Raw genomic sequence first — 12,238 nt, 5'->3', positions numbered from 1 at the left:
GGTTCTCCCATGATAACTCATCTTCTCCAGACTTGGAGAGCTATAATAAATCAGGCTGGTTGTATAAATGTATAATAAATCAGGCTCAATAAATGAGCTGGTTGTATAAATGACTAAGTACAACTGTTTGTGAGTTCCCATCTGTGCTATGGATCACCCCATACAAACCCCATGGTCAGAAGAATAGAATATCATACACACACTGAGAATGTTTTCTGCCCTCCTATTGATCAGTTATAGATCAGGAAAATCACTTGAAGTGGTTGGTCCAGTGTAAAATTGGCAGTTGATCTTCTCATGTGTCCAATGAGGTTATTGGACTGTACCTATTCCCTGACACCCATGGTGAAAGATGGTGAGCACAGGTGTCAGATCTGGGTTATAAATCTACATGTGCACAGAGACAGCCTTGGTCCAGTGCCATCCAAAGAACATTAATATTAAAGGAACATCACCGATAAACATTTCTGACTCCATCATTTGTCATGAGCTCTTGTAACTGGCTGGTGCTAGAACTGAATTTTGTTCCTAAGATTACACAGCAATACTTCAGTTGCGCCTCATTTGAGGCCTGCAAACATGACGCCTGTGTATTGGCATTGCTATTTGTATACTGCACCTGTAAAGTGTCATTATGCAAAATTAGCACTGCTGAAAAATGACTCAGCTACCTAATTGTCAGGATTTTTAGTGATTCGGAGAATTGTCATGCAAACAAAAACTGTAGCTGCAAATTGATGCCTAATAACTGATATTATAGAACGCTGATCTGTAAATGGGTGCAAAGAATAGTGATTGTCTTCCCCATAGCAGCCAATAAGGTGTCAGCTGTCATTTTCTAACAAAGCAGATTGGTTTCCTGGAAATTGTTTATCTTTTTGTAGTGTTTTTGTGTCTAGCTGAACTACTGTTACTTGCAGTAGACTCTTGCTTTTAATGGATGTCTATGGCATTATCATTACATTGGTCTTTCCGTATAACATCATATAAAGTCCCTCGAAAAAAACCTGGCAGGATGGAAAAATGGAAGCCGCAACTGCTGAATTATTAAAAAGCAAGTTCCATGTGTGCCATCCTCATCCATTCTTCACTGCTAGAGACTTTGGGTCTGATTTATGAAAGCTCTCCGAGGTTAGAGAAGATACACTTTCATCATTAAAGCTGGCTGATCCAGAAAATCTGAATGGATTGCTTAAAAGGTATTTGCTTTTGCTAGCAAATGTTTTGAATTCTGGACCAGATCCATTCCAGGTTTGCTGGATCACTCAGCTTTACTGATGAAAGTGTATCCTCCCCTGCCTTGGAGAGCTTTAATAAACCAGGCCCTTTGACTCTTTGGCCCATTATAGGCACATGCTTGTTCCAGTCTGACACCGGCCAAGTGGTAAAGCAAGGATCAGGATGAAAATCTTAGATCATGCACCATATGACTGTGTGGACAAGTTGGATTTTTTAATACAGAACAGACTGTAATGATGTTCCTATGGGCAGTCCAGATATCCTAAATGTTGCTCATGTGTTGCTGCCCTGATATCTTTGCCAGTCTTCTTCCAGGTCCTGTGTCTTCAGCAATCTTCACTGGACTCATGGGGACAAAGTAACTCCCATGTGCATGTTCAGGAGTTACATTATCCCAAACAGCCAACGAAGACGGTCAAAGACCCACAGAAGAGGACCAGATGGGTAAGAATGTCACAGAAGCAACGCAAGATATTGGACCTGTTGTAATATCAAATTGGAGCATTTTGGCAGGTGGGTCTGCTATAATGTGCAAATATGTTCTACATACTGGCCCAATATGGCAAAACCCTGTGAACCAGCAGTTCAGTTTAATTCTGCTTTAAAGAAATAATAAACACAGAGATTCCGGATATCAGCACTGTCTAAATTTCTTGGCTAACATTTTCACTTTAAATTTAGAATAGGAGCATGGATTGTTAAAACTGCATGGGGCAGACTTTGAAAATCATTTACAGACATTTCATTCTAAAAAAATTTGCTTTGTACAATAAACTGTATATAAAAAAGTAAAAGTTTCAGGAACAAAGTGCACAAAGGGTTGAGATTCATTGTTCCATACTGTAGTAGTGTCATGGGGCATTGCACCAGGGTATTGGAACCAAATGTTGATCCACTGGGCACTTATATTTAAATCTAATGAAGTTATTACTCCTGATGCTGGTGTTTTAGATGTATGATGAGGGAGAGATATATGATATAAGAGGGGTAGCACACTATGGGCAACAGTTATCCACATCTCAGGATCTATATAAACAGCTTCCCTTTTTACTCCCGTCAAGTCATGCACATGTCTTATCCTACATATGCACATCTCATAATCATCACTATACACACTGCACTAGGCTGAGTTTAGCTTTAGGGTAAAGCAATTGAGGCAGCAGATGCATCCACACCATTGCACATGCAGTAGTGCGTGTATTAACATGTGTCAATATGCATGTTAATACACTGCACAATAATGGGCTGCACAATAATGGTTAACACTTTGCAGTCCATTGCCATTCATTTTTAGGAGTGCCCCAATGCCCACACACAAAGTAATTAAACACGAAGTATAAAAGACACAATGCCTTGCTAGGGCAAGCACTTTCAGCTTTTCTTTCACTTTCAGTCATGCATTGAACTGAAAAGGCATCAAACTTGCATGATCAATACACAACATATAAACATATGCATCAGTAGATGGGCTGGTAAAGTTTCCCAAAACTTTTACTTAGAACAAACTCTCTTGGATTTGTGCGTGTATACCTTTGCTTTCCGTATTATAGGTAATTGCAGGTTTAATACCATTCATATTCATGTTGTGATCATTGCATAAAAGTGTTGTAATGGTGCTCCATCTAGAGATAATACAATGCAGCCACCCTCTTACCGGTAGTCTAAAAAAATGATTTTGTTTTTGTTTTTTTTTGGATTTTCAGAAAATAAAAGGTACAATTATAGAGTGGTTACCAACTTAAAGAGAAAGTAGTATTAATTGAAAAACCCTTTATTTGTCCTCTTCTCCTTTTGTGATTACCTACAATACTTAGGGGTTGGCAAATTATAATGGATAAGGTGAAAGTTTAGGAGAAAGTAGTATTGTTTTAAGTTTGGAATATGGGTTACTTTAGGGTGAATTTGCGCCATTTGGATACCTTGTTTATCCCCAGCTCTAGTATGTCGGGGTGATTCTCTTTTATTATCTATTTTATATGTCTCTTCTTCTTGAACCCATTCCCCTCTCTGTTGAGTGTATAGAATATCAGGATACAGCAGACTCTTTTTTGCTTTTTTGTATATAGAGCACCAGGGAGGGGTGCAAGCCATGAAAAGTAAAAACTCCAAGGGGACAAAGCCGCCAAAGAATGTAGGGTATGACCCGATCATAGATATCCTGTCTATCACAACGGAAACACATTCTTATAATGCCTTTGTTAGCAAAATCAATTTATTTATCTCAACTTGGCAACTTGGCACTTTTAGCCTTTGCCTCAAATGCTGATGGATGAAAATCACAGGGCTCTGGAAAATTATCTAAGCTTTCACACTTTAGATTTGCTGCCATCATTATATAACACAAAAGAGCTTATTGTGTAATAGAGCAAAGAGCATTGTAATGCTGTGATGTATAGCATCCAGAGATATCAGCTTCCAGAGGGAAGACTTAGGGATTCTTATCTGTGATTGGTTTCTTTAGATACCTCATTGACCTTGCATGAAACGGAGATGAGAGGTAAATGGTAAAAAAGCAGCAATAATATAGCTTAGAGATATGGTATCATTTGGTAGGAATGTTTTCATGTCAATATAAAAGGTGACTTTATCTCAAGCGTGAAGAGACACCAACTGCTTCATTATTAGTATTCTGCAACCAATGGCGCCATTATCACTAGGGGATCACCCCAACCATTCTGGTGTACAGGTTTCTTAAGTATTTGTGGTGATTCAGGTCCTGCTTGCTATAAAGTTAAACTTGAGGCAACTACTTACATGGCTCACATTGAGGAATTTGATCTGACCAAGACTTGCTGACCCAATGTCCCACAGACTATGAGATAGAAAACCACCAAATGTCTCAACACCAAAGGTGCTATGTTGTAGGTCAGTAAGAAACTCAGCAGAAAACTATGCTTTCCCATGACATTACAATGGAAAGTAAGGCTCTCTAAAGCTTGTCTTTAGGCATTGATATCATTGGAGATCGCCCAAGCTTGGTAAAGTTTCCAAGGACCAGATCTAAAGGACCCACAGTTGGGGAAGTACTGTTTATGTTTAGGTAACTGATTCTCTTATATTTTTTTTCGGTAAAACAAAAGGTTTCTTTTACTATTAGAAGCTCTTTTGAGTTTCCAAAAATGTATAGTCTCATTGATTGTCTACCGCCAGGTAGCGTCAAAGCTTATAGGCCAACAGTTTTGTCTATGAAAAAAGTACTTTTCCTATTTATTTTTATGGGACATTGGCTTAGACAGAATCATTTGTCAATTCCTTATATTTCATTTTCCCCCAAAATAGTTGTCAATAATTTCCAGCAGCTATAACCATCAGTAATTCATCGTTTGAGATGAAGAAAAGTTTTTTCAACCTAATATTGGCAATTGTTACAAATTGTCCCTATATTCTCCTTGTAGTCCATTGATTATGTAAATGTAACACCAGTATGGTTGACCCGTTGCCTGGTGAGCAGCACTTGGCTTGACCTTATGCCCTCATGGCTAACCTGAACGTTTGAAGACCAAGCTGCACTTTCAGATAAAGAAAAATAGAACTGGTTTTCTGACAATCAATTATTGTGGATTTTTCCCACCTGTTCTATAGTTAAATGTCAGAAAAATGATTATTTATTCCACACACACACATTGAATTATTCAGTATACAATGCTAGGAGCAACCACATGTAATTTGATTAAATAAAACTGGACTCTTGTTTGGGTTCAACATTGTTCAATTCCTGCCTAGTGCAAGGAGCTTGCACTATTTTGTGAATAAGACTGCAAGTGTTTAGATAGCTTTACAAAATGTTGTGCATTGGCTTAGTAGACCTTAGAATTTGCTCTCATTATAGTCATGTGGAGCACGAGTAATGCACAGCATGCTGCAGTTAGCAAGAGAATGACAACAAATATAGAAAAGTTTATGGTTAGAATGTCCATCAGGATCAATAAATAGACCCGAACATTCTGGACCTTCACACAAGGTTCTGTGGACTAGGACTAGTTAACTGGAACTGTTAATTTTCTAATTCGGTTTGCAAAATAACTATAAAGATGAATAGAAGTCAGACAGTGTTACCCCCTCCAAGGTACGTACCCTACTGATACAACACAGTGGGTCCAAAGACCTCCTAGATGGTTCCATGTTTAAGGATTTAGTCTACAAATATTCCAACACTAGGAAAGCATTTAAAAAGCCGATCGACAGAGGAAAAAGAAGACCTTTTAGCTAATTAGAATGAGTTCAATTCTGATCACACATAGTTTCAAACACAGAATGCTCAGACAAAGCAGTTCCTGGAAATGTTGTAAATATGGATTGTATTAAAATTAAAAATTAGTCTCTATGTAGACGCAATATTTACATTTTTATAGAGCTGGCCTGGACAACCGAGCATAAACATTCACTTATCATAGTCATTCTTCTGCCTAAGTCTTAATGTGGTCTCTTATAAATGTCAAGCTAGATCAGCATCATACATGAGTGCTCATAACCTACAATCTTGGCTCAGTCCAAATACCGCGAACCCAAATGTTCAAAAGAAAACAAAACACAGAATCGTTTGATCATATGTTTTTTTTTGTTTGTTTTTTGCTTGTTTTTCTGTAAACAGAATAAAGATGACTTCTATCACACGAGTTAAGTTCAGCGTGTGTAATTTGACATATTGTACATCAGACGGGTTTATTCAGCATTGCCAATTTCAGAACAGCAGCCAAGCAGATAACACAAGAGAAGGGCAACATTGTCAGGGCCGATCAGCTGGCAAGGTGTGGGATTTCATCCACCCAGCTGTCTTTCAACCAACAGGGGGCGTTCAGCAAACTCCTTTATGGAGAGTTACCGGGAGCTTGGAATACCTACAGCGTGCCAGCTTACTGCCCAGCATCACGCTTTACAGATGTGCCCTCTCATCCCTTGGCCATTTTATAGACTTCTCACAGTGCCAGCTGCTTACCCTAGATGTCCAATTCAATGTACAAGAAATACCATCATTTGCTTTATAATTATCATCATTATTAAAATACATATTTAAAAAAAAAAAACAGAACCCTCTATTTATATATAACCAAATAACCCCAAAATTACCAGCATGAAATTGACAAAACAAAGGAAAATAAAGACACAACATGTGCTTAGCTGCCTTTAACCCATTCAGTGAAGAATGGGTTAAAACAGCTCAGCTTCCCTGAGCAATCAGGCGTGGAATACTGAAAGGATTTTGTGTAACCTCAGCAGCCAGTCCAATGTCCGTAGATCGTCTCTGCAACCACAGGAAACAAAAAAGAAATTTCCCAATTTGCTAAGAAGCTGCAAATGCATTTCGATTTGTATTGAGTTCAATATAGTTTTGTGTTTTTTATATATTTTTTTTTTTGGTCCGCATAATGAGTTACAAAATGGACTGGTCGACTGTCAATCGTTGGGAAGTAAGGCGGTCTTATCTTTCCATAAGGCAAATCATATTTAATGTATCAAAATGTTAGTAAACGGAAACACGGTCTTTATGGATAATTTTCTGTTCTCCGTGAAACAAGAAAGTGAGTGGTAATCTTTGGCTTAGCTCCTCTTGATTTCCAGACACAAAATTTGTGTGTTTTGTAGTGTTGTTTGTTTGATTTATCCTGTTTTTTTATTATATGACAAATCCTTTCATTAGTCCATAAAAAAGACTTAGAGATAATGGCAAACAAATCACACACCAGGCACAGAATGCCCTTTTCATCAAATGATCTCTAGGGTTTTGTCCCTAACTGCCCCACTTGGCAAACACTCTCTCCTGCCATTGAAAAATAGGCTTATTCAAATTTCATTCTTGAACGAACTTCCTTCACGTCCCAGCTCCCAGGGAAAAAAAATTAAATTAAAAAAAAAAACCTTTTTCCTGCTGTATTCAATTAAACCAACCCTACACCAAAGTGGATAAAAAAAAAAGAAAAACAACAGTGATAACAATGAAATGTATTAAAAAAATACTCAAAAATTTTGTATCTAGCCTGATAATTCATCTTAGAGATTGAGAAAAACTCAAGTCACAGACTCCTACCTCGACTTAACAGCAGCAAAATGTTTAATTTCAAGTTTTTTTTTTTTTTTTGGAGTTTTCATACCTCACATTCCCGGGAGCCAGAGATTGTATATGTACAGGGTCCTGATCCATTTACCAATACATCCATGGGTTCTGTGTTGGAAGGTTTGTAGTCCACATAGTACTCCTGTAATGGGGAGCTTATTTGTCTTTCTGACTCTCTGGCCTTTTTCCTTCTCCTTTTCATCATCGAGCTTTGTTGCAGTTGCTTCATGCTTGCCGGATATCGTTTCCACGATACATAAATGACGAGTAAAATCATGGCCACGGATAGGAAAAGGGCCACACTTCCAGCTATGATTTTATGGAAAGAAACATGCTCATATTCTTGTTCAGCCATAGGTGTCTGCAGAGCTGAGGAAGGACTAGGGGTGTACAAAGTTGGTGGGACACTTTCTAACTTGTACACGGTAGGCTTGGGAACAAAGTGGGTCTTTGGGGGTGCTTTGGTTGTCTGATAAGCCCTCTCAGTCACCAACACAGGGGTTTCATTGCAGATATTGTAGGTTTCCACAGCATCAATAACCTTCTCGCCTTGGATGTGTTTAGGTCCAGCACATATCATGGTGGTTTCTTTGTTTCCCTTAAAGTTCTTAAGCCAGAACACCAGAGGGCATATAGTTTTGCTGCATTCCCACATGTTTCCAGAAAGAGTTATAGAAGTTAGAGATATCCATGCATTTATTGTTTCCTGGGTCACATTAGTGAGCTTGTTTGAATCCAGGTTAAGCTTCTGTAAATTGGGGAGACATTGGAAGGTCCCAGGTTCTATGTTCTGTATGTCATTTCCCGAAAGGTCAAGATTGTGCAGCGCACTCCAAGTCCAAGTTAATCCTTGACTGATGGATCGAATCCTATTCCACTGCAAGTAAAGGGAATGTAAGTTGAACAGGCGAGGAAAGTGGGCAAAGTTCACCTTTGAAAATTGGTTGTGTTCCAGGTGGAGCTCCTTTAGCTTTAACAAACCAGCAAAGGCATTACGAGACAAGCTCCTAAGCCGGTTGTATCCCACATCCAAAAATTCCATATTTCGACAGTCCTGAAAAACCCGAACTGGCACTGTTTTTAGTGAGTTGGACCTTAGGTGCAGACTTAAAAGCTTCCGAAGACCTTTGAACTGCTCAGCTTGAAGAACCTGCAGTTTGTTGTAGGATAGATCCAAATTTCTCAGGTTGGGGACAGGATGAAAAGTGGTATTGGCTAAGTGGGTGATTTTGTTTGAGCTCAGAATGAGCTCCTTTAGCCGTCTGATACCCTGGAAGGCATCCTCATCCACCGAGTTAATGTAATTGTGGTCAAGGTAAAGCCAGACCAGCTGGTTAAGGCCAGAAAACTGGTTCAACTTCAGCTTTTGGATGCTGTTGTATCGTAGAGACAATCCCTGGGAGCCACCTGAAATATTCTGAGGAATGTCTTTAAAGGCATGGGACTCGCAGTAGACAATTTTCCCATCACACCGGCAGTTCTTTGGACAAGTTTTCTGTGCCCCCACAACAATCACCACGGTGAGTACGGGTAACAGGAGCAGCGTTAAACTCATGCCTTTCAGCTGATTAATCAGTTGGAACCCTGCAGCATGGCGAAAGAAAAAACAACATGCATTGAAATCTACGAACCTTAAGAAAGACATTGACACAATCAATTCTATTTCATGCCTTAAGCAGTGCATTGATTAATTGTTTGAAATGAAATCTGATCAAATAAAATAATCCTGGACTTCTAACTAAGACTCTTGACTGGTATGTTGGAAGATCCAAAGCTGTGCAGACGGCCCCGTTAAGCAAGGGTCTTCATCCCTAGTGCCAGACTGCACCATCCTGATTCCCAAATAGATCACCACACCCCTGAATTGGGATTTGCTACATATAGTACAACATCTACACAGGAAATCAATAATAAAGGCAGAATTATTTACAAAATGTATATATTGTTCTTCTGGGGCATTGGATGCACAAAGTACATCTGAGCACATATCAAGCGGTGTCATCCAAACTATAGACGTGTCCTTTGGATGTACATACTATGCAATATACTGGTGGACCGGCGTGATTTATTGGGAAATAAAATACAATTAGCTAACGTGTATTAGTTTTGATGAAGTTCAAACAAGCTCTGGGACTTGCGCTTAAAACAAAAAGGACAGCGGCGCCAGTAAGGGTTAACGTTGAATGAAATGTCCTTTTTTTTTTTTCTTGAATGCAACTCCTAGTGGCTGGAATTTAATTAAAGTGATGCAGTGTTTGCATATTGTTGCTCCAAAGTAGCAATATATAGGGGGGGGTAAAGCTAAAGCAGACGCATTAGTGTCTTTTAACCCTTTCTGCAGTAGTGGTACAGATCCCAAATGATGTGTTTTAACCCTTATGTTCAAAGGAGAGAACGTGAAGGGTATCTGACCTTGCTACTTGTACTTGTGATATGTGAAAGCCAAACCAGAGTATTTGGGGAGCAGCAAAATGATTGCAGAAGACAGGTTAAATAATAGCAGTGTTGCGGACTATGAGAGATCAGAGATGTGACATTGTTTTTGGGAGGGAGGGGGTGCATTTCTGTGTCTTTTAACTCCATTGTTTCCAGTTAGCTTTGTTGACAGAAGGACATTGCTATAGTCTAGACGGGTCAGTGTGAAGATGAAAAGGGGTTAAAATAGTAAAAACCCAGCTGGCATCTACGTGTTGTCTGCTAGTAAAGAGGCTTCTCTATGACTGTGCAATGAATGCATCAGATTCAGGAGCTGTGGATGAATCCTCTGGCACTGTGGAGGAAGCCTGCATAGTACATATACCCTATCCAACCCTGGCATGCTATAGGCAAGACATTGGCTCTGTCTCTAAGACTGTGCATGGATGGGGAGCCATGCAACAACCCAGGACAATGTGCAACTTCTGCACCGAACCCATACAAGGGAACCAAGTTTGGGCAACGGACTGAAATGAAATGCCTGAATGGGATGCAGCAGAGGCAAACATACTGAATGTGCACCACTATGCATCCCAATACATAGTAAACCCAAATGGCCAAAATCTTCTACCTGCTGCTGTCTACAGGTGCAAAACTCTGCAACATTTGTCTATGAGGTTTCTACGGCTGTCTGCATTGTATAAAGTCATATCTGCATGTAGACAATTAAGAAAAGAGGCGGCAGAGCATCTGTATAAATGAGGTTTCCATGCTTATTTCTACAGATGTACAGATTCAGCATTGCTGGATATCCAGGTATTTCCATTTTTACATGTCGCATAGAATGCACAAAGGCTAAAACCATCCCCTGTGTGTGTGTGTCTATGGACATGCTAAGATTAAATGGGGCAATTAAAGCCAAGGCTTGCCTTGACATACATGAACAGTGTTTGTGAGCAGCAAAGCAGAAAACTTCACTCACCCATCCTCCGTCACCCTGCGATTCCTTCGTCCTTTCTCAGAGATCCTCTCTGGAAAAATAGTTCTTTTTTCTGCCTATCAATTAGGAGGCAGCTATTCGTTCATGGTCCATACAGGTCTCTGTGTCAAACCATCCTGTTGTCAGGCTCAGCCCCCACTCCCTTGGCTGTATGGATATATAAAAAAAATAGATATAAATATATAAGGAGATTTATTGCAAAGTTTATGTCCTGGTCTTCATAAGGTTTATAATAAGCAATAGATGAAAGAAGTCTCCTATAATAAAGAAGCAATTCAGAGCAGTGAGGAATCCATGGTATTCCTAAGCAATGTGAAATGAACGATAGAGCCAGCAAAGGAAGGTATACAACTTCTCTGTAAAATCTTCGCAATACCTAACAAGCCTTGCCCATCAGTACCTTCCATCTTTAGACATCCATTGCCAGTCCCATCTCTTCCATGGTGATGCCACTTGCCATAGGGCCAAAAAAAAAAAAAAAGGATGCCCAGAGCCCCAAGTTTGGAACAAGTGCCGCCTTGCTTTTTTCTATATAGCTGTTGAGGGTTTACACTGCTATGTAGCTGTGTGTTGGAAAGCAGCTGGGATTCAGGAGGATTTTTTTTTGCATCTTTCCCAGAGACTGCTGATGCTGAGCAGCCTGAGCATCAGCTGAAGAGTGCCCCCTGCTGGAGAAAGGAGAGGAGGCAGGGAAAAGCCACATACAAGTCAGCCTTGTCATTGCAATGCAATGCAGGCTCTCTCACTCTTTCACAAAACACAATTAACTCCATCGCCTCTGAGAGCCATTTGTGGGTTTGATGAATGGATTACGCGTCAGAGGTTCTAGGATCTCTGACCGATCTCAAACGTGGCCTTGTTGGTGAGGAGGTGTTCCAGACGCGCTTTATCTTGTTAAAATCTGTATAAATAATTCATGGGTTGTGATAAATCCAAAGACGAGGAAGGGTAGCGTGGCGTAAAGATACGCGCTTATCTCTCTACGGATAACAAGGTCGTTACCCAAAAAGAAAAGTATAACATTTGTGCTTGTTGCTTATTTTGCAGCTTGCGTTCTTTTTGGTACACTGTGCGTCCTATCTCAGCCGTCCCGTCCTTTGCGTCCGAGGTCGGTTGTATTTGTCTCTTATATTGTCCCAGTGGAGCAATGATAACCTAGTTGTTCAGGACTGCCGAGTGGAGTCAGGGCTGCAGGTTGCTTCCATGATGGTGACAAATTGAGTGGCCTGGAGATAAAGTTCCTCCTGGAAGGAACATTGCAGGTTATCTTCAACTCACAACATTGACTTTACCAGGACGCAACATAACCAGCAAAGGTGGCCAACACTTCCAAGATAAGCAAATATTGTCTATATATAAGAGCCATGTGTGTCAGTACTAAAATGGTGGTGAGCTTTGTGTATTTCTTCCAGATCTGTGCAGTAATGCAATGTGAAGCTTCTTTTCTGTGCAGGAGCATCCTATGATAATGACCGGTCACTGCTGCTCTTTCTCTTAGTGCAGGGTGACTGGTCCTGTATCCGCCCCCTCTG

At 40.0% G+C, this 12,238-nt stretch overlaps 1 protein-coding gene across 4 annotated transcripts in view; it reads right to left on the bottom strand.

Moving 5' to 3' along the window:
• LRRTM4 (leucine rich repeat transmembrane neuronal 4) overlaps positions 1 to 11,329 on the bottom strand; it is a 472,043-nt gene extending 460,714 nt beyond the window's left edge. For 2 of the 4 annotated variants that reach the window (XM_072402846.1, XM_072402845.1), the window contains exons 1-2: positions 10,689 to 11,328; positions 7,329 to 8,875 (exon numbers count right to left, since the gene is read on the bottom strand). In XM_072402846.1, coding sequence (XP_072258947.1) covers positions 7,329 to 8,875; positions 10,689 to 10,692 — 1,551 coding nt within the window. In that variant the 5' untranslated portion in view covers positions 10,693 to 11,328. Of the gene's footprint in view, positions 1 to 7,328; positions 8,876 to 10,688 lie in introns of all 4 variants that reach the window. The other 2 variants (XM_072402843.1, XM_072402847.1) reach the window with 2 other exon arrangements.
• Positions 11,330 to 12,238: the final 909 nt, after the last annotated feature.

Source organism: Pyxicephalus adspersus, chromosome 2 (genome assembly GCF_032062135.1).
Source record: "Pyxicephalus adspersus chromosome 2, UCB_Pads_2.0, whole genome shotgun sequence".
Taxonomy (NCBI): Eukaryota; Metazoa; Chordata; class Amphibia; order Anura; family Pyxicephalidae; genus Pyxicephalus; species Pyxicephalus adspersus.
The sequence above is the reverse complement of the archived record's forward strand: the minus strand, read 5'-3'. Positions and strand labels throughout refer to the sequence as shown.